Source organism: Scyliorhinus torazame, chromosome 4 (genome assembly GCF_047496885.1).
Source record: "Scyliorhinus torazame isolate Kashiwa2021f chromosome 4, sScyTor2.1, whole genome shotgun sequence".
Lineage (NCBI taxonomy): Eukaryota > Metazoa > Chordata > Chondrichthyes > Carcharhiniformes > Scyliorhinidae > Scyliorhinus > Scyliorhinus torazame.
In genome coordinates this window covers 118,431,568-118,454,245 of record NC_092710.1, presented here as the reverse complement: position 1 = coordinate 118,454,245, position 22,678 = coordinate 118,431,568, and the positions used below count along the sequence as shown (strand labels likewise).

General features: G+C 46.6%; 1 protein-coding gene across 1 annotated transcript in view; it reads left to right on the top strand.

Moving 5' to 3' along the window:
• Positions 1–22,678, top strand: part of elp3 (elongator acetyltransferase complex subunit 3) — a 178,182-nt gene that overhangs the window by 119,281 nt on the left and 36,223 nt on the right. The window contains exons 13-14 of the mRNA XM_072498551.1: positions 2,651–2,878; positions 10,351–10,432. Of these exons, the coding sequence (XP_072354652.1) occupies positions 2,651–2,878; positions 10,351–10,432 (310 nt within the window). The remainder of the gene's footprint in view (positions 1–2,650; positions 2,879–10,350; positions 10,433–22,678) is intronic.

Below are 22,678 nucleotides of genomic sequence, written 5' to 3'. Positions count from 1 at the left end.
CTTCTGGGAGTCCAGAACAAGGGGTCACAATCTTTTTTTTTTTTAATTTAGAGTACCCAATTCATTTTCCAATTAAGGGGCAATTTAGCGTGGCCAATCCACCTACCCCGCACATCTTTGGGTTGTGGGGGCGAAACCCACGCAAGCACGGGGAGAATGTGCAAACTCCACACGGACAATGACCCAGAGCCGGGATCGAACCTGGGACCTCGGCGCCGTGAGGCATCAGGGCTAACCCACTGCACCACCGTGCTGCTCTTCAATCTTAAAGATAGAGCTAGTCGCAGAGGGAAGAAGTCAGGAAGCTTTTCTTCACAGAAAGGGACCTGTAAATCTGCAACACTCTCCCTCAATCGGCTGTGGATGCTGGAACAATAGAAAGACAGCTTTGACAAAGGATCATCTGGACTTGAAACGTTAACTCGTTTTCTCTCCTTGCAGATGCTATCAGACCTGCTGAGATTTTCCAGCATTTTCTCTTTTGGTAACAGAAAGACTGTGGTTTTTATTGGTTAAGTGGATCAAGGGATGTATAACAAAGGCTGATAGATAGGGTTGAGGTCCAGACCAGCCATGCTCTATTTGAATGGGGATTTGAGCTGCTGAATTGCCTCCTTCTGTCCCTGTATAAACCTCTGACTACTGGCACATGGTGATTGGAGTTGATTCTGCTTCATTTTATTGCATGGTCACCTCTGACCCAATGTACCTTCATTCCTCACCGCATGACAGCTACAAAACTAGCCATCCTGATCAATTTGAATGCAACTACCAATTTACACTGAACTAGGGGCTAAAATCTGTATTTAATTAAATTTATCCCAATTCAATCCCTCCGGCATTTTGTTGATTCTCCCATTCAGGTTATAGGCAGCTCGTATATAAAATGGGGGTTCTGCTACTATCTTTCCTCAGAGACCAGGCTTAAATACTTAAATGATTGCAGTGAAGAGGATCTCTGGCCCCTGTATTGTATCTCGCCTGCTAATGCCTGATTCTGATGATGGGGAAAGCGTCTGTCAAATCTTGGTACAGCCATGGGTGGCGTTCACCATGCGGTTTTGGCACCCGCAGAATGTGAAGAATATTTAAATGTAAAGAAGGTACATCTTGGATTCACTAAGATGCTGCCTAGTATGACAGTATTTTTCAAAACTTGAAACATTCAAGTTATTTTTATTGGGACAGAAGGATTCAAGGGATCCTTTGGTAACAACGTTTAAAATTAGGAGGGACTGGGACATATTGGGCTGGATTCTCCGATTTGAAGACTAAGTGCTAATGCCGGCGTGGGAACAGTGGCGTGTTGCGTCCGAAAAAACGGCGCTAAAGCTGCATCGATTCTCCATCTGATGGGGGGATAGCAGGCACTTAACGTTACCTGCGGATACGGAGAATTGCCGGGTCCGTGGTCGCGCATGTGCATGGCGCCAGCCTGCAGCGGCCACGCTATGCAACATGGCGACGGCCGTGCGCGGACCCGGCCTGCCAAAAACTGCCCCTCATTGACCAGGCTCACCACCCCCCCATGAGTGCCCCTAGCCCCTGCCACAGCCCCCCCGCCCGTCGAACGGCTCCCACCCAACTGTGGCAGCAGATGCCATGCCGGGTTCACAAAAATAAATAGGATAAGCGTTCCATGCCATCGGGATCTCGGCCCATTAGAGGCGATGCATCGAGGGACGGCCTCTGGTGATGTACTGAGGCCGTCCCGACAGCGTGTGCCGTACTCTGCGAGTACGCCGTTTTCAAGGGGGCGGAGCACCGCAAACGCGGCGCCGCCCCCGATTTCGGTGTAAACTGGGATTCTCTGGCCGATCGCCAAACGCGATTTCAGAGACAGGAGAATCCTGCCCATTGTTTCTCTTGCTTAACATCAAGGTTGAGGGGACAGAGAGAAAATATTAAATGTAAAAATAGATTTAGGGCAGAGTGAGGAATTTATTTTTCTTGCACCAAGGGTTGTGAAATTATGGAATACATTTCTGAAGTTGAGTGATTGAAGCAGAGACCATGTCAGCATTTTAAGAATAGATTAGATAGGTGATGAAGGAATATGGAAGAGAGTGATCACCCGGGGTGGGGCCCGACCCCGGGGGGGAGGGGGGGGGGGCCTCCGATGTGGCCTGGCCCGCGATCGGGGCCCACCGATCGGCGGGCCGGCCTCTGGCTGGGGCATCCTTTCCTATGCGCCCTGCGCCATGTTGCATCGGGGCCGGCACATTGAAGGAGGCCACTGTGCATGCGCGCGTTGGTGCCGGCGCCACTGCGCATGCGCGGATCCCACGCCGCACAGTAGGGGCCTGTAGGGGCCAGAATTACTCTTGGCAGCGGCCCATTCACGCTGTCGTAAAACGTGACTGGGTTTACAACGGCATGGACACTCTGCCGTGGGATGGGAGAATCCTGCCCATAGGATTAGGACTGTTGCAGTCAAAGAGGATAAACATCAACATGGATTGGTTTGGCCAGGTTGCCTGTTACTCTGTTGTAAGTTATATGTTCTGTTTTCATGCTATGTTAGATAAATAATTTTCCCCAACACATTTTAATAGCTTGCCCCTGTAATGGGAGGGCCTGAGCGTGTGGTTGATTGAATAGCGTGACCCCTGCAATAGGAGGTTTTGAGTATGTGGTTAATTTCTTTCAGGTAGAACTGGTGAGAAGAGACTATGTTGCGAGTGGGGGTTGGGAAACATTCTTGTCCTATGAAGATCCTGAGCAGGACATCCTAATTGGATTACTCCGCCTGCGGAAGTGCTCTGAGGAAACCTTCAGAAGCGAGCTGAAGGGAGGAGTCTCTATCGTGCGAGAGCTCCATGTTTACGGCAGTGTAGTGCCTGTTAGTGGACGGGACCCCTCCAAGTTCCAGCATCAGGTAAGGTTGAAACATTTGGGCAGTTTAATTCCACAGACGAGTACTGACACAGAATATTTTTGCAAAGATTCTGGTTTCAAAAAGAGGCCATAAATTTAATCTCCATTTTATGACTGTGATCTGAATGCTGGGAGCTTTACTGTGATAATGAAGTTATCAATCAACTATTCCACCTGAGGACCAATTACAGGTCAATGGAGGGTACCATTTACCATATTACAAAGAGGTGCTGAACCACTCTCTCTGTAGTACAGACTGCTTTGCACCTTGTAAAAGTGGTGTCATTCTGAAGTTGCTTTCCACGGCACAAATATAGACCATTCGGCACATTGTCTATGACTGTGTCCATGTACCACACAAGCCTTCTCTCATACTACTTCATCTCACCTCATCAATATAACCTATTCCTTTCACCGTCATGTGTTCATCTAAGTTCCCCTTCAATGCACCGATTCTAATCATCTCAACTACTCCTTGTGATGGTGAATTCTACATTCCCACCACTCTCTGGGTAAAAATGATTCTCCTGAATTCCCTATTGGAATTATTATTAATAACTATCTTATTTTAATGATCCTGGTTGTGGTGTCACACACCAATTTAATCTCCTGCCTTTGGAGTCCAGATGAAACACTTGCATTGCCCCAGAGCTACAAGCTGTTTTTTTTATTCTCACAATTTATTGAGACCATTGATATTTCAAGTCAACCAATGGAGAGACCGATTACAAAGTGGACCCATCACACTGCATCCATTCAGATTCAGAAAAATAGCATGTTTTAAGCTATAGCATTCAGAAAATCCAACAAACTCCTTGGGCTTCACTTTTTGTGAAAGTCTCAGAATCTTTTTCTCAGTTTGGTGAGGAAATGTTAGTTGGTCAGGGAGGCAGGTCACTTCCGTTACATTGCAGACTGACTACTGAAAATGTAAACCTAACATCTGCCTGTTGTTAAAGTATATTTCGGAAACTTTCTCCCTCGGTCTGTTACTGAATATTAACAACTAGCCATTTGATGAAAGCCAGCTGTAGGTGGGGCTTAACAAGTCTAGGCAGCATGTACAGATGTGAATCTTTTCCAATTCACTCATGGATTGACCACATTGGGTGTTGAGAAATTAAGCAAAAAGTACATGAGCCGGTTATCAATGCTTAGGACTAGTGCTAACTTGTGGGAAGACATTGCATGTGTGTATAAAGAAAAACATTTGCACTCTATTGTAGTTGGTTTATAGCATTAAAATTATTTCATTTAAATTAACCTCCTTGCTAACCTTTATAAAGATATGAATGAAACCATAAAATTGAACTTTTGCATCACTCTGAACCCTAGTATCAGCTTAAGCTACGTGATATGGTATGTTCTAAATGTGTTGCATTCAAAATTCAAGTACGTTGGAACCTGCAATGTGAATTTGCCTGGTTTGAAATTAGGATTTCAATGGTTTTTAGTGGGGTAGAGTCTCCAATAGATTGTCCTGTTACACCAAAGACTGACATATTTGCTGACTGTTCTACTCTGGTACCTATATTTCTTTAAAAAAAAAAAAAGTTTTTTTTCCCAATTAAGGGCCAATTTAGCGTGGCCAATCCACCTCCCCTGCACATCTTTGGGAATGTGGGGGTGAGACCCACGCAGACATGGGGAGAATGTGCAAATGCCACACGGACAGTGACCCGAGGCCGGGATCGAACTCCGGTCCTCAGCGCCGTGAGGCAGCAGTGCTAACCACTGCGCCACTGTGTCGCCCCCGTCCCCAATTTCATCATTCAGGTCAGGAGGTGCACACACAATCAGAAGACATTCATTTGGCCTCATCTCTTCTATCTCCCATTACGTCATATATATATTTTTTAATGACTCAATGCCTTAATCGCCTTTCCAGCCAACCTACACCAGCTATTGATAATTCTCGAAATAGAGAAATACTCTGGCATGGATTCTACACCTGCTTTTTCATCTTACCTTGCTGCCTAGTTAAAAGTATTGTGGTTCTAATTTCTATATCCCATTCAGTATCTTGTGAACCTCACTCATGCTTTATTTGAGGGAAAAAAAACAAATGAGGAAAAAGAACTTGCATTTATCTAGAAACCTTCACAGCTTCCCGATATTCCAAAGAGCTTTACAGCTAGTTTACAGCACTGTTTCTTTTGGTTAGGATAAAGGACTGTTTGCAAACACAACAGTTGATACCAGTCAGTGTCATTCTTATCCTGCTGCACAGTGCAGTCAGTTTCTCCACTCCCCAGCCGTTTCATTTTAATCAATAACTTCAGCAACCCCATTTAAGATGGACATGCGGAGGGATTTCTTCTCTGAAAGTCGTTAATTTTTGGAATTCTCTCCCTCAGTGAGCAGTGGAGGCTGGGTCATTGAATATATTCAAGGCCGAGGTTGATAGAGTTTTAATTGACAAGGGAGTTGAGGGTTATCATCGGGTGGCATGCAGAAAAATAGGGTGACGGTCTCATTGGATCAGCCATGATCTTATTGAGGAGCCAAGTGGCCTTATTCTGCTCCGATGCTTACGTTAACTTGCATTTTTATACCATTGTTAATGTAAATAAACAACCCAAGGCACTTCACAATTGGCAGCGGAGTGCTTTTGAAGGGCAGTTTCTATTGTAATGACGGAAACATGAGCCAATATATGTACCGTTTGGCACATTTCCCACATTACATCATTAACTGCCCTTTAAAAGTACCCCATCAGTGTCTGTTTCTCTGCCTGTTCCCAATTGTGAAGTGCCTTGGGATGTTTATTTACATTAACACCATATAATCAATAAATTGCATTTGTAATTAAAGGGCTGGTGAGTGGAAAATCGGAATTCTGCTGCAGGTTGAAAAGGGCAGTGGTGTTGGATGTCGCATTGCGAAGAGTCCTTTATCCTGACTAAAATGAACCTGCATTTCAAACAAGCTTTCCCATTGTTCGAAATGAGGAATCCTCTGATTTAGCATAAACAAATTCCACAAGAGATCTACTACGTTAGGGCATGGAATGTCTGGTCAGAAACAGCGGGGGAAATAGAATTCAGATTAAAATGATACACATTTAAAAAACAAAAGTGAAAGGGTGATCAACGAGGCGAAGGCTAAAACATCTGCCTCTGTGCCCGTTTGGTCCGACTGGTCCGACACCCCGACTATGGCCACCCGAGGGCCCGGGTCCAGTTTCACGTGCACCACTTTAGAGATTACCCTAAAAACCTCCTTCTGTAATCCTCCAGCTTTGGATAGGACCAAAACATGCGAACGTGGTTTGTGCCCCCCCACCCCCCGCAACGTTCACACATCCTCTACCCTCTCAAAGAGCCGGCTCATCCTCACCCTTGTGAGGTGTGCTCTATATACCATCTTCAGCTGTATCAGCCTCAACCTCGCACACGAGGTGGAGGCATTCACTCTCCGGTGCACCTCACACCAGAACCCCTCCTCCCAACGCTTTCTCCCACTTTGCCTTGATCCCTTCGAATGGCGCCTTCTCCTCCTCCAAAATAGCCCCGTAAACCGCTGATACTACCTCCTTCTCCAGTCCCCCTGTCGTCAGCACCTCCTCCAGCAATGTGGAAGCCGGCTCCACTGGGAAACTCTGTATCTCCTTTCTGGCAAAGTCTCGAACCTGCATGTATCTAAATATTTCCCCCTGCTCCAGCCCATACTTCGCTCCCAGCTCCTTCAATCCTGCAAAACGACCCCCAAGAAACAAATCTTTTAGTGTCCTAATTCCTTTCTCCTCCCATCTCCAAAAATTTCTATCCATCTTCCCTGGCTCAAATCTATGGTTCCCCCGAATCGGCATTTTTCTTGACCCTGCCCCCAACCTGAAGTGCTGTCGAAACTGCCTCCAAATTCTCAACAAAGCTATTACTACCGGACTCCCTGAGTATCTCCCCAGGGCCGTCGGGAGCGGGGCTGTCGCTAGCACCTTCAATCCCGACCTCCTACCCAAACTCTCCTCCATTCTGACTCATTGGGAGTCAACCCCTCTGTGGCCGTGCCAAACTTAATGAACTATTACCAGGCAGCAAATATAGCCATGGTAAGGAAGTGGGTAAGGGGGGGAAGGAGCCGGTATGGGAGCGGATGGAGGCAGCCTATTGTAAGGGCATTAGCTTGGGAGCACTGTTGACGGTGCCTCTGCCATTCTGTTGGCCACGTACTCCATACATCCGGTAGTGTGACAACCCTAAGGGTGTGGGGACAGTGGCGGCAGCACCTGAGGCTGGAGGGGATTTCGGTTTGGGCTCATGTTTGTGGTAATCACAGGTTTGTTCTGGGGGGGGGGGGGCGGGTGGGGATTGAGCGGATTGGAGACCTGTTTGTGGGGGGCAGCTTTACCAGCTTAGAGGGGTTGGTAGAGGAGTGTGAGCTGCCCACAGGGATGGGTTCCGGCACTTACAGTTCCAGACTCTGTAAGGAAACAGGTGCCGTCCTTTCCTGACCTGCTGCCTGTTGTGTTATGTACTCTGGGAAATCATAGGCTGCAACTCGATGCAGCTTTGACCAAAAGATACTCCAGACTTTGAAGTAAGTTCAATGTGATTTATTGAATCATTAGCATAGTTCTCTATGAGTTCGACTCTCCTGCTAATCTTGCTATAGTAACTCAGTCTAACTAACCAGTCTGCTCTAAGCGACGTGGTGGGTGTGATGCTTCTGTTCTGCACCTGTCCTACTCTCTTAAGTGTCACCTGTGGGAAGAGGCAGAGCATGTGTGCCCTGTCCTCATATATGGATTATGTAATGCCCCCTTGTGGTAGTGTCACCTCTGGGACTGCACTGTGGAGGCTTGTATCGCTCTCTCTGTGGAGTCTGGCATCATTCCCTGTGTGGAGTCACGCAGTGGTCTCGCTGTGGAGTCGATTTGTGCGCTCTCAACGGAGTCGTGCACTGGTCTCGCTGTGGAGTCTGTCACTGCTTTCTGTGAGGAGTCAGGGACACTTTGCCATACGTGGACCGCTCTCTGTGTGGAGTCAGGGACTCTTAGTGGGCTTGTACTGCTCTCTGTCTCTTGTCATCAGACCGCAGCAGAATCCTGTACTCATGGGTCGGGATGTTGTCTGTGCTGGGCTGAGAATCCTCAAATCCGAAGAACTCGTCCATGACTGTGTCGGATTTGGTACTGAGGTCGCCACGTCCAATGATGAAATCATCGTCTGAGTCGTAGTCTTCAAGGACGACATCATCTCTTAGGACGGTGCCAACTGCTTGTTGCAGGGTTCTGTGGCGGTTACTTTCAGCTACTGGTCGAAGTTCAGGCATTGTGCTGTTGTTCCAGGTGAAAGAATTGTTTTCTGGCGTTAAATTTTTTTTCTCGCTATTTTCGGACATTTCCCCTTTATATGGGCGTGCTCCGGGGCCTCTGACGTCATGACGCTTGTGATGTAGAGCGTAGGAATGGATTGCGCAGATCGCTTTTCCTTCACTGTGTGCTCTTTTCGCAACTGCGCATGCGCGGCTTCTCGCGCATGCGCAAAACACTTTCGCCAGTTCGCATATTCTCGGGAACTGCGCATGTGCAAGATGGCTGCCAATCAAAATTGCCATTTGCTTCTGTTGCAAGCCCACCTTTGCCTCGTGGTGAGTATAGGTGCCAGTTTTACCGATTCCTGTTGTGTTCACCTCGCGGTAGTTTTCAAACTTGTCCAGGACTGTCTGGAAGTCTCTCTTGTCCTGCCATTTGGAGTACTTGAAGGAGTTGAAGATTTCTGTTGCACTTTCACCTGCAATGGTGAGTAGAATATCTATCTTCTTAGCATCGGCCACGCCATCTGGATCGGATGCTACCACGCCAGTTGGCACTGAGATTGCCGTGGTACCTGAGCTGCTGAGGAACTGGAATCTCGATCATCTTGCCTGGGTGCTGTTGCTGGTAGTCACGGATCTTGTTGAGTTGAACTATATAGATTCAACAGGCACTACTGGTACCATGTTGTGTTATGTACTCTGGGATAACACAGGCTGTAACTTGATGCAGCTTTGACCAAAAGATACTCCAGACTTTGAAGTAAGTTCAATGTGATTTATTGAACCATTAGCACAGCTCTCAATGAGTTCGACTCTCCTGCTAATCTTGCTTTTGTAACTCAGTCTAACTAACCAGTCTGCTCTAAACCACGTGGTGGGTGTGATGCTTCTGATCTGCCCCTGTCCTACTCTCTAAATGTCGCCTGTGGAAAGAGACAGAGCATGTGTGCCCTGTCCTTGTAGATGGGTTGTGTAATTCCCCCTTGTGGTAGTGTCACCTCTGGGTGTCTTGACTGCCCATTGGTTGTGTTCTATTCTAGGTGTTAATTAGCTGTATGTCTGCAAGTCATGACGTCTCTGGTGCTCCCTCTAGTGTTTACTTAGTCGTAGTGTATTTACATTAACCCCTTGTGTATATACGGTGATGCATTTCACCACATCGCCCTCGGGGTTGCAGGAGAAGGTTGTGTAGAAAACGGATTGGTGAGGGCAGGGTGTTGGAGATTTAGAAAGAATTAATGGACTGGAGAGCGCCCCGATAAAAGATGTTGAGCGGAAGTTGGAGGAATAGCTGGGGAGGGTGCTGGAAGCTGGGTTATGGGAAGAGGCTCTGAGAAGGGTAAATGCTTCCGCTTCGTGCGCAAGGCTCAGCCTCATCCAATTTAAAGTAGTTCACAGGGCGCATATGACGGTGGCCAGAATGAGCAGGTTTTTGAGGGGATGGAAGATAGGTGTGGGTGGTGCTCAGGGAGCGGCCCGTAAACCATGTCCATATGTTTTGGGCCTATCCGAAGCTGGAGGGATTTTGGCGGGGGTTCGCTGACGTGATGTCTGAGTTGCTGAGGATGAAGGTGGTCCCGAGTGCAGTAGTTGCAATTTTTGGAGTTTCGGAAGACCCGGGAGTCCAGGGGGTGACAGAGGCTGACGTTTTGGCCTTTGCTTCCTTGGTAGCCCAGAGACGGATCTTGTTGGGTTGGAGGGACTCGGGGCCGCTGAGCCCTTGGTGTGGGTGAGCGACCTAGTGGAATTCCTTAGGCTGGAAAAAAATCAAGTTCGCCTTGAGAGGGACCATGGGGGGGTTTGCCTGGAGATGGAGATCAATTTCTTCCAGCATAGTTAAATCAGCAGGGTGAAGGGGTGGGGGTGGACTTTGGGGTTAAAAAAGGAGGAAGAATGTGTGGAGGGTAACACTAGGGAGGGTGGGGCACGGGAATGTTGGTTACTTATTTGTTATGAGATTTCCTGTTTGTTCTCTTTTTGGTTTTATCGTGTTTGATATATGCCTGAATAAAAACATTTTTTAAAAAAGGGTATTGGGAAATTAATGAAGAATAGAAGTGGGTGGATCTTGCCTTCAGAGTTGGAATGTGATGGACTGAATGGTCTCTTTCAGTGTTGTACTCTCTATGATCCTAACCCCTCTTCGTGCAGTTCTTTCTTATCTGGAGTTGCCACTTTTGTTCCTCAATTTTGTTGAATTTCCATGTTTTCCAGGGTTTCGGAATGCTTTTAATGGAAGAGGCAGAACGGATTGCTCAGGAAGAGCATGGCTCGACCAAAATTGCCGTTATTTCAGGTAATGTTCACATGTAGTTCACGGAATGAAATATAGGTTTGTTTGATAAAACTAACAGTTTAGATAATAAACATTTTAAAACAGTGTAGAGCTTGCTCTCTCATGTTTCAACACACACTAGTTATCGTGAGTTTTACTAATTTTCTTGATCTGGAATAGTTCTTGAAGGAGCACGGATCAATAGAAAATTCAAAATGAAAGGTGTAAAGAATTTGGATGATGCCTTGAACACAACCTGTAACATGTGCCAAAACGCAACTCATTGTTACTTCATTATTATGTATACTTTATCAACCGCATGTATATAATTGAAATAGTTTTTGGTAATGTACTTTTGGAAGTTGGGGCATGGGAAGTGAGTGGTAAATAAGGTACTCTTTCATAGCTTCGGAAAATAGAAGGCCATCAGGTCCTCAATTAGATTGTGGCTGATCTATATAACATCTCCAAAGGCCTACCTTCGCTCCTTAACTCTAGCCCAACAATCTATCAGTCTCAGTTTGAAAGCTCCAATTGACCCCAGCATCCACAGGCTTTTAGGGGAGAGAGTTCCAGACTTCCACTACCCCTTGAGTAAAAAAACTGATTGTGACAAAGACATTTCTGCTGGATCATAATGGGAATGTCTGACCCTCCAAAATCCCTCTTTATTAGATTCTAACTTTCCTGTATAATAATGCATTATTCACTTTGTTTTCCTGTTGTACGCCTTTCACATCTTTCCACAACATGTTTACACCATTTCTCACGCACTGTTTTTAATTTGACCTTCGCAATGGACGACCGTGGAAATCATAGAGTCACTGAAACCGTACAGTGCAGAAGGAGGCCATTTGGCTCATCGGGTCTGCACTCACCCTCTGAAAGAGCATCCTATCTAGGCCCACACACCCCCGCCCTACCCTGTAACCCCGTAACCCAACCCACCTTTGGACACTAAGGGGCAATTTAGCATGGCCAATTCACCTAACCTGCGCATCTTTGGATTATAGATGCTCTAGATGTAATTATATCTATTTGGACCATCGATTATACATCTTTGAAATACAACACTCTCCATCCATCCTTGGTGGGCCTGAATCCATTTTGAGTCAACCACAGAGGATAGGACAGCAGTTTCTTAGAGCAGTCTAGGTAGGGGTGATTAGCCAACCAGTTGTTACAACGTTTCAGCAGCTTTTACTAAGTTCTAATGCGAATTACTCCTATGTTTTCTTCTGCAGTATAGCACAAGACTATTAAACTTAATGTTATATGTGGATGAGTGCCCTAAGCGTGCTTCAGATTAGAATGAGTGGCCCTACTGGGCTGTCCAACATTATGATCGTGTGAAAGCAGTTAGTCTGAGAGCGTTTGGGAAGACTGCTTCCAACGTCCAGCAATCACATCTGCTGTGCTGCTTCATTAGCTCGGTTGCAAATTTGTATTTGTACTGTCATTACATTCTGAAAGTTGATGTTATCACTGAGGAACCGGCTGCTCCTTAAATTATAAATGGCCAAGGGGACCGGTAGTGAGCACACTGAACGTTGAGAAATGATAGCACTCTCATTGTATGCTCATTAACCGCAATCTAAAGGATATTATGGCTCTAACTGGAGAGAAGGAAAGCAGATCAGATTAATTTGTGGGTTTTTGTCGCTGATTACAGCCCACCACTCTTTGCATTTGACTAACTATCGCACAGTTTAAAGGCTTGTGTTTCATCATCCCAGTGGAGGAATTAATCGTGGAGAAAGGCAGTTTTGTTGTGCCCAGATATTTACATGTCAATTATTTCTCCTGTTTATTTGTACCATCAGAGAACTTGCAGTACAACAGTAAGCCATTCAGCCCATCTGACCTGTGCCAGCTCTATGGAAGAGCTATACAATTTGTTCCACTTCACTGCTTTTTCCCAGTAGTTCAGCAAATATTTTGCCTACAAGTATTTTCTTTCCTTTTGAAAGTTACTATTGAATCTGCCCTTTCAAACAGTGCGTTCCATATTGCAACAACTCGCTACATAAGAACAATGTACTGATCTCCCTTCTGGCTCTTTTGCCATATTTTAAATATGTACCCCCTGGTTAAAGACCTTCCTAACGATTAGAATTTATCCCTATCTGCTTTATCAGAACTCTTAATAATTTTGAACACCTCAAATCTTCTTCTTAACCTTTTCTACTCTAAGGTGTTCCTCCAGTGTTTCCACATAACTAATTCCCTTATCCCTGGTAACATTCAAGCAAATCTCTCTTGCACCCTCTCCAAGGCCTTGACATCTTCACTAAAGTGTGTTGCTCAGAATTGGAGGCAATTGTCTGGAAGGAAAAGGAGAGTTGAGGGAGAATGTATAGTTTGTTTCCTCAATGTTGACATGGTCACTGCTTTAATCATCAACTCCAAGAAGTGTGTTTTGAAGCTTCACAACCAGTGTTTCCTTGCATGCATGTGCAACCTCTAGCAATCTGGAATGTACCACATTGAAATAAATAGACCACTTGTGTAAGTTGAGATGTAAACTGCTCATGGTGAAGAACGTAGTGTGTTCAGAAGAGTTTGTAGGTCACCTGTTATAATGAAAATTCAGAGGGAACATTTCACTGCTTCTGGTGGAGTTTCATGGATACCGGAGGTGCAGGTGGTATGTCCAGCAGTCATCTCCACTGTTCATCGCTTTGGTGATGAGGACATCCTTTTGGTCTCTGGATCGGACGATGACTAAGTCGATGCCAGTGTTTTGATCATACATGTCTCAAGCAATTTAGATAAATGTGAGGTGATGCATTTTGGCAGATCAAATCATGCCAGGACCTACTCAGTTAATGGTATGGCCGTTGGGGAGAGGTATAGAACAAAGAGATCTAGGAGTACAGGTTCATAGCTCCTTGAAGGTGGAGTCGCAGGTGGACAGGGTGATGAAGAAGGCATTCGGCATGCTTGGTTTCATTGGTCAGAACATTGAATACAGGAATTGGGACGTCTTGTTGAAGTTGTACAAGACATTGGTACGGCCACACTTGGAATACTGTGTGCAGTTCTGGTCACCCTATTATAGAAAGGATATTATTAAACTAGAAAGAGTGCAGAAAAGATTTACTAGGATGTTACCGGGACTTGATGGTTTGAGTTATAAGGAGAGGCTGGATAGACTGGGACTTTTTTCCCTGGAGCGCAGGAGGCTTAGGGGTGATCTTATAGAGGTCTATAAAATAATGAGGGGCATAGATAAGGTAGATAGTCAACATCTTTTCCCAAAGGTAGGGGAGTCTAAAACTAGAGGGCATAGGTTTAAGGTGAGAGGGGAGAGATTCAGAAGGGCCCAGAGGGGCAATTTCTTCACTCAGAGGGTAGTGAGTGTCTGGAATGTGCTGCCAGAGGTAGTAGTAGAGGCGGGTACAATTGTGTCTTTTAAAAAGCATTTAGATAGTTACATGGGTAAGATGGGTATAGATGGTTATGGGCCAAGTGCGGGCAACTGGGACTAGTTTAATGGTAAAAACTGGGCGGCATGGACTGGTTGGGCCGAAGGGCCTGTTTCCATGCTGTAAACTTCTCTGATTCTAAGCAAGTCTTGAACTTGTCTTTATAGTGGAACAGTGCGTTAGTGATGACAAGATGGTGTTGCGTGCTTTTGGCGAGCAGGATAACCCTGTTGGAGTTGCAATTCCCAACTGCTTCCTTTCTCTTGGTTCCTTGCCAGATTTGGGAGTCCTTTCCAACCTTGGCATTGAAGTTCCCACAGAGGATGATCTTGTCTTCCTTGGAAATGTTGGATTGAATGGTGTCCAGGGTGAAGTAGAAGCCTTCTTTGGACTCATCATTGGCATCAATTGTTGGGGCGTAGGCACTCACGACCATTGCTGACTGGTTCTTGGCAAGTTGTAGATGGAGGGTCGTGAGGCACTAATTGATAAAGACAGGAGCTCCGAGAGTCGGTTGACAAGTTCAGCCAATGTTTACTGCCGGCATTGGTTTGACGAGAACGACCACAAAAGACCTCATTGACAAGAGGAGGAAAGCTCTCCACGCCTGTCAAAATGACATAAACACCAAGTCAAAGAGCTCATCAATTAGCCACGGTGGAGGTACAAAGAAGAACAAGGGAAATCAAGAACCAGTAGTGGACTGAGAAAGCGAAGGAATTGCAACTCTTGGCTGACAAGCATGGCACCCAGGGCTTCCCCAAGGAAAGGTATGAACCCAATACCCTAGGCCTCAAACCGAAACGGAGTAAGGACGGAATCTTCTTGAGAGACAGAAAACGTCAACCTTTGATGGAGAGAACGCTTCATAAAACTCCTAAATCATGATACAATCATAGATGAGAACGTGTTTAAAGAAACCCCCCAACTCCCCATCAAAGATGATCTTGGACTCCCATCTAGCGTGGATGAATTTGAAACCGTTATTAAACATGTGAATAATGGGAAAGCCGTAGGAGTGGGCGGGATACTAGCGGAGATTTTCATACTTGAAAGAGATCACCAGTCATCTCCGTCAACTGTTGCTGAAAATCTGGAACAGAGAAGAAATTCCTGCCGACCTCGGGGTCATTGCCCATCTTCAAAAAAGGAGCCTAAGCAGATTGTGGGAACTACCGAGGAATTTCTCCTCTCTCCATCGCCGAGAGGATCATCGCCCAATTCCTTGCTAGCCACCTTTACCTAGTCTCTGAAGAAATCCTTCCGGAAAGCCAGTGTGACATCTGACCAAACCGTGGAACCATGGACAGGATTTTTACTGCTAGGCAACTTCAAGAGAATGCCTGGAGCAACATTAGCTACTCTACATGGCCATCATCGATCTGACCAATTCTTTTGACTCGGTCCAGCCGGCCTTTGACACGACAAGATATTGGCGATAGTCCTCATTAATGGAAAAAGACAAAAATCTTCAAGGTCAAAACTGGAGTCAAGCAGGGATATGTTATCGCCCCCACCCTTTTCTCCATCTTCATCGTCACCATCCTTCTTTCACGTTGTCAAGAGCAAGCTTCCCAGTGGAGTGGACATAGTCTACAGGATGGGTGGGAAACCTTTCGACCTTAACCGGTTGAAATCCAAGAAGAAAACGAAACTTACATCACTCGTGGAATTTCAGTATTTGGATGACATTGCTATCTCCACTCTCTCACCAAGCCATGCTTGACACCTTTGTGGAAGCATACCAAAGAATCGATCTCAACTTTAAGAAATATCAACTCCTTTACCAACCTGCCCCAGGGCACGATCCGGTCTCTCCCTCCACCAAGATCAATGGGAAAACCCTACCAAACGTGAAACATTTCCTATACCTGGGGAGCCACCTCTCGATGGAGAGATTCAACATTGTATCCCATCCACGAGCATCTCCTTTGGATGCCTAAGGATGATAGTCTGAAGATACGGGATGAACCATTTAGAAGAGAGATGAGGAGAAGTTTCTTCAACCAGAGAGTGGTATTCATTACCACTGGAAGTAGTTGAAGCCAAAACATTGCATATTTTCAAAAAGCAGTTAGATATAGCACTGAATAAAACTAGGGCAAGGGGGATCAAAGGATATGGGGGGAAAGCAGGATTAGGCTATTGAGTTTGATGTTCAGCATTCATAATGAATGGCGGAGCAGGCTCGAAGGGCCAAATGGCCGCCTCCTCCTATTTTTTATATTTTTATGACCGTGACATCCTTGCTGACACCAAGATCCTCGTGTACAAAGCAGTCATATTCCTAACTCTTCTATACAGCTCAGAAACGTGGACTACGTACAGACGCCACCTCAAGGCCCTGGAGAGGTACAATCAATGTTGTCTAAGACAGATTCTCCGCATCAACTGGGAAGACAGGCATACTACATCAGTGTCCTTGAAGGAGCCAAGAGCACCAGCATCCAGACCACGATCATCCGAAACAAATTCTGCTGGGTTGGCCATGTGCTTAGAATATCAGAGTCCTGACTGCCAAAGCGAATCTTCTTTGCCCAGCTCAAGGAAGGCTTCTGATCAACAGGAGGACAAAGGAAGTGCTTCAAAGGCACCCTGAAGAGTTACCAATGCCTGGAAGACCCGTGCTCAGAAGAGCCCTACTTGGAGGAACCAACGAATTGACAGGACACAATTCTTCGAAGACACCCGATGGCAAGAGGAGGCCCGGAAAAGGAGCGCGAGAAAGGAATTCCAGCCATCCAGAGTCCAAGGACCGATCTCACCTCCTGGAAGCACCTGCCAAGTGTGTGGTTGAAGATGCGGCTCTAGGATTGGGCTCATCAGCCATGCAAGAATCTACAGAACCCATGACCAGTAATATGTAGTTCCTTAGGTGGACAATCATACTCGTTAGTGAGCGATCGCCAAAGACCAACTGGAGATTGAACTGAGTTCAGTGCCACTGAGCACATTTTATTGTCATTTGAATTGTGTGAGCGTTTGTGAACAGAACCTTATTTTTTTACAACTTGGAAGCATGAGTGATTCTGCAAATTGAGGGCAGGTTCTGTTAAGTGAGATGTGGATAATGACTTGAATTATTGTGCAGCACCCAAATTTACCAATCATGCATGGCATCAAAAATCTAACCCAATTTTATATTTGTGATGCTGAATAAAAAAATGTCTACTGCTCCTGATGGGGGAAGTCAGAGTGAATTTTCTGGCAGCATGAGTGAAAGTTATCTATCAAGCCTCTTTTGCACTTTCCCTTTCCACTACCATGCAACCCAACCGCAGCCAGCACCAGCCCATCAAGAGATGAGCAGTGCAAAGCTGCCTCAGAATATGGTGTGTCTGCTCCATTAGCAGATTAAACTTCGACAGTACCAGCTATTCAAACATGGCAGGGCCAGCCAATTTGACTCATCACACAGACCAGTGCAGGGGAAGAGCCCACTTGTATTGGGGGTTGTGGCACACTACAGAAGCAAATCTACAATGACTTCTGGTTCAAGGCAATTAAGACTGTCAAATTCAGCCTTGTTCTCTCATTCTCTCCCCAACTTGAGCTTACAGGCACAGAATTGTGATTGCAGGCTGCAAAAGAGCAAATTGCTGCTATGTGCTGAGGAAAGCTGCCCATATACAGGCTCTAGATGGGAAACAAAGCAAAACGTTGATAAAGAATGGGGGGGGGGGGGAATAATCAGATTGCAGGAAATGGGAGAGGAATTACGACAATTCTTGCAATACATTTAGCAATGAGCCTAAATTAGTCTATAACAGTAAGAGAAAACCTGGCTAAGAGTGACCATGAATGATTGAATTTGATAGTAGGTTTGAGATGGAGCAGAGTGAGTCATGAACTAAGGTTTTAAATTTAAGTAAGGCTGAAGGAATGGACAGAACAATTATGGATTGAACTATAGATGAGCAGAGGGAGGTGCTAATGGAATATCTGGTAGGATACAAAACCTGTGTGTACACTCGAGAGATCTACTTGTGTCATTGAATAACCTTGGCAAGATATCTTCTTTAACAACCTTGGTCAACAAGAGATTGTAGAAAACTAAAAGAAAGGGTTGATAAAAATGCAGGGTCCCACAGACTGAGAGACATAAGAAAAAAGCAAAGAATTACAAAGAAATCAATAGGACAGCAAAAAAGGAATATCAGAAAAACCTTGAGGTATATCAAGGACAACGCAAGTATATTAAATGAAAGAACGTGGCTCAGAGTAATGTGGGCCCCTTAAAAATAGATACAGATGATTTAGTAATTGAAAATCACGAAATGGCAGCCTTGCTAAACTAGTACAGTAGAGGAGGAAGATCAAGTACCAGTGATAAGGAGAACTAAAAGTAAATCAAGAGCAGGAAGTTAAGAGTTTAATACAAGTTTTTAAAATAGTAATAGAGAAAATACTGTACCTGGATGGAGATGGACAAATCTCCAGGATCTGATAGTTTTTGTAGAATCTTCACAGTGCAGAAGGAGGCCATTTGACCCATCGAGTCTGCACCGATCCTCTGAAAGAGCATTCTACCTAGGCCCACTCCACAGCCCTGCTCCTGTAACCCCATAACCTCATCTAACCGTTGGACACTCAAGGGACAATTTATCACAGCCAATCCATCTAACCTGCACATCTGGACTGTGGGAGGAAACCAGAGCACCCGGAGGAAACCCACACAGACACGGGGAGAACCTGCAACCTCCACATTGACAGTCCCCCAAGGCTGGAATCAAACCCGGGTTCCTGGTGCTGTGAGGCAGCAGTGCTAAGCACAGTACCATCGTGCCACCAAAATTAAATTCCACCAGCTGGCACGGTGGGATTTGAACATGTGCTCCCAGACCGTTTGCCGAGGCACCGACTTTGCTAGTCCTGTAACATTACAGCTACGCTGCAATCTTCCAATTTCTTTTCAGTTTCCCCAAGTAATGACATTACACACTCCTAGCCTCACCGTTTCCGTACATAAAAATCACAATTTAACCTTTAATATTTTACTGATGTCCTGCTCAGTCTTAACAAATTTCCAGAACAATTCGAGAGGTTTTTCAGTTTTTCCGAGTAAATGCAACAATTCATTTCAAATACTTTCCTCAATTGTTGCAACTGCTGAATCGGTAAATAAACGCCGATTGAGAAGTAACGCCGATTGAATGTCAAATGTAACTGTTGATTTGCTCCTTCCACAAAATTGTGACACATTGTGGGAGTTGGAAAATAGTCCTTCTGCCTCTCATTATTTGTTGTGGAATAACTGCAGCACTTGATACGATTTGGGAGCCGCTATAAAATTTTCAACTTAAACTTGCGATGGGCATTAAATAGTCACTTAATCCAATATTTTTACCAACTGGAAAATTCTGGAGTTAATCGATGACTTCTTATTTATTTTTTGCTGCTAATATTATCCTAAAAAGTCCCTTCCCTGACTTGGAAACCCGTTCTACATGTGCAGTGATAACTTTCTGCAAAACTGAGACACATCATTAAAACTATAGAATGATGACTTCCGGGTGCGGCGATGACCAGCTGAGTCACACGTTTCGGCAGCTCCCGGTGAAACGGACTTTTGGGCTCTTCATAGGAGCCCCAACGGCAATTTTGACAGCTAAAAACACTGTGCGGTAAAACAGAAGGGAATCCTCCCCTGGATACGGATGAAAAAAGGAGGAGAAAGTGGCTGGATTGCAGTGGATCCTTTAGAACAGCGGCAAGGAAGGCAAGCAAAAACCAAGATGGCGTCGGAAGGTGGCAGTTTAACATGGGGCCCTGAACAACAAGAGTTCTTGAAATGCTGTGTGGAAGAGCTCAAAAAGGAAATGGAGAGCGAGCTGTTGGCCCCGATACTACAGGCGATCGAAGGGCTAAAGGAGGAACAAAAGACCCAGGAGCGGGAGCTTCGGGTCGTGAAGGCAAAGGCAGCCGAGAATGAGGACGACATGCAGGGCCTGGTGGTGAAGACGGAGACGCATGAGGCACATCAGAAACGATGTGTGGAAAGGTTGGAGGCACTGGAGAACAACGCAAGGAGGAACAACCTGAGGATTCTTGGTCTTCCTGAAGGTGCGGAGGGAGCGGACGTCGGGGCATATGTGAGCACGATGCTGCACTCGTTAATGGGAGCGGAGGCCCCGGCAGGTCCGTTGGAGGTGGAGGGAGCATACCGAGTGATGGCGCGAGGACCGAGAGCAGGAGAAATTCCCAGAGCCATAGTGGTGAGATTCCTCCGTTTTAAGGATAGAGAAATGGTCCTTAGATGGGCAAAGAAAACTCGGAGCAGTAAATGGGAGAACGCGGTGATCCGCGTTTATCAAGACTGGAGTGCGGAGGTGGCGAGAAGGAGGGTGAGCTTTAATCGGGCCAAGGTGGTGCTTCATAAAAAGAAGATAAAATTTGGAATGCTGCAACCGGCAAGACTGTGGGTCACATATCGAGGGAGGCACCACTACTTTGAGACGGCGGATGAAGCGTGGACTTTTATTGTGGAAGAAAAACTGGAATGAGTGGGTTATTAAAAAGAACATTTGAACAAAGTGGTGGGGCGAATGTGGGGGGCGAAGAGGGGGGTTAAAAAGGGGGGAAAGAGGAGTTTTATGTACAAATCTGCGATGTGGTAACCTCTTCCACAGGTGGTGATGGGGGGAGGTGGAGGAGATGGGGCGTTGGCCATTGGGGGCGGTGCCAAGGGAGAAGCGCGGGCTTGGTTCCCGCGCTATGATAATCATGGCGGGAATAGAGAAGCAGGAAGGAGGGGGCGTCGCACGGTGCAAGCCGAGGTCACGGGGGGAAGCCGAGGTCGGCCAGAGTTTGCTGACTTCTGGGAGCAACATGGGGGGAGTAATTACGCTAGTGGGGGATCTAGCGGGGGGGGGGGGGTGGGAGGGGGGAATTACTGAGTTGCTGCTGCTGGGGAGAGGGGGGAGCTGGTATGGGAGGGGATGGGCGGGGGGGGGCACCGCCTGAGGGAGATACAGCTGCGTGGGAACCGGGTGAGGAGCTGGAAAAAGGGGATGGCTAATCGACAAGGGGGGGGGGTAGGAAGCCCCCCAACCCAGCTGATCACGTGGAACGTGAGAGGGCTGAACGGGCCGATAAAGAGGGCACGGGTACTCGCACACCTTAAGAAACTTAAGGCAGATGTGGTTATGTTACAGGAAACGCACCTGAAACTGATAGACCAGGTTAGGCTACGCAAAGGATGGGTGGGGCAGGTGTTCCATTCGGGGCTAGATGCGAAAAACAGGGGGGTGGCTATATTAGTGGGGAAGCGGGTAATGTTCGAGGCAAAGACTATAGTGGCGGATAACGGGGGCAGATACTTGATGGTGAGTGGCAAACTACAGGGGGAGACGGTGGTTTTGGTAAACGTATATGCCCCGAACTGGGATGATGCCAATTTTATGAGGCGGATGCTAGGACGCATTCCGGTCCTAGAGATGGGAAAGCTGATAATGGGGGGAGATTTTAATACGGTGTTGGAACCAGGGCTGGATAGGTCGAAGTCCAGGACTGGAAGGAGGCCGGCAGCAGCCAAGGTACTTAAAGATTTTATGGAGCAGATGGGAGGTGTAGACCCGTGGAGGTTTAGCAGACCTAGGAGTAAGGAGTTCTCGTTTTTCTCCTATGTCCATAAAGTCTACTCGCGAATAGACTTTTTTGTGCTGGGAAGGGCGTTGATCCCGAAGGTATGGGGAACGGAGTATACGGCTATAGCCATTTCGGATCACGCTCCACACTGGGTAGACTTGGAGATAGGGGAGGAAACAGGAGGGCGCCCACCCTGGAGAATGGACATGGGACTAATGGCAGATGAGGGGGTGTGTCTAAGGGTGAGGGGGTGCATTGAAAAGTACTTGGAACTCAATGATAATGGGGAGGTCCAGGTGGGAGTGGTCTGGGAGGCGCTGAAGGCGGTGGTTAGAGGGGAGCTGATATCAATAAGGGCACATAAAGGGAAGCAGGAGAGTAAGGAACGGGAGCGGTTGCTGCAAGAACTTTTGAGGGTTGACAGACAATATGCAGAAGCACCGGAGGAGGGACTGTACAGGGAAAGGCAAAGGCTACATGTAGAATTTGACTTGCTGACTACGGGCACTGCAGAGGCACAATGGAGGAAGGCACAGGGTGTACAGTACGAATATGGGGAGAAGGCGAGCAGGTTGCTGGCATACCAATTGAGGAAAAGGGGAGCAGCGAGGGAAATAGGGGGAGTGAGGGATGAGGAAGGAGAGATGGAGCAGGGAACGGAGAGAGTGAATGGAGTGTTCAAGACATTTTATAAAAAATTATATGAAGCTCAACCCCCGGATGGGAGGGAGAGAATGATGGGCTTCTTGGATCGGCTGGAATTTCCCAAGGTGGAAGAGCAGGAAAGGGTGGGACTGGGAGCACAGATCGAGGTAGAAGAAGTGGTGAAAGGAATTAGGAGCATGCAGGCGGGAAAGGCCCCGGGACCGGATGGATTCCCAGTCGAATTCTATAGAAAATATGTGGACTTGCTCGCCCCGGTATTGACGAGGACCTTTAATGAGGCAAAGGAAAGGGGACAACTGCCCCCGACTATGTCTGAAGCAACGATATCGCTTCACTTAAAGAAGGAAAAGGACCCGCTACAATGCGGGTCCTATAGACCTATTTCCCTCCTAAATGTAGATGCCAAGATCCTGGCCAAGGTAATGGCAATGAGAATAGAGGAATGTGTCCCGGGGGTGGTCCACGAGGACCAAACTGGGTTTGTGAAGGGGAGTCAGCTGAACACGAATATACGGAGGCTGTTAGGGGTAATGATGATGGCCCCACCAGAGGGGGAAACGGAGATAGTAGTGGCGATGGATGCTAA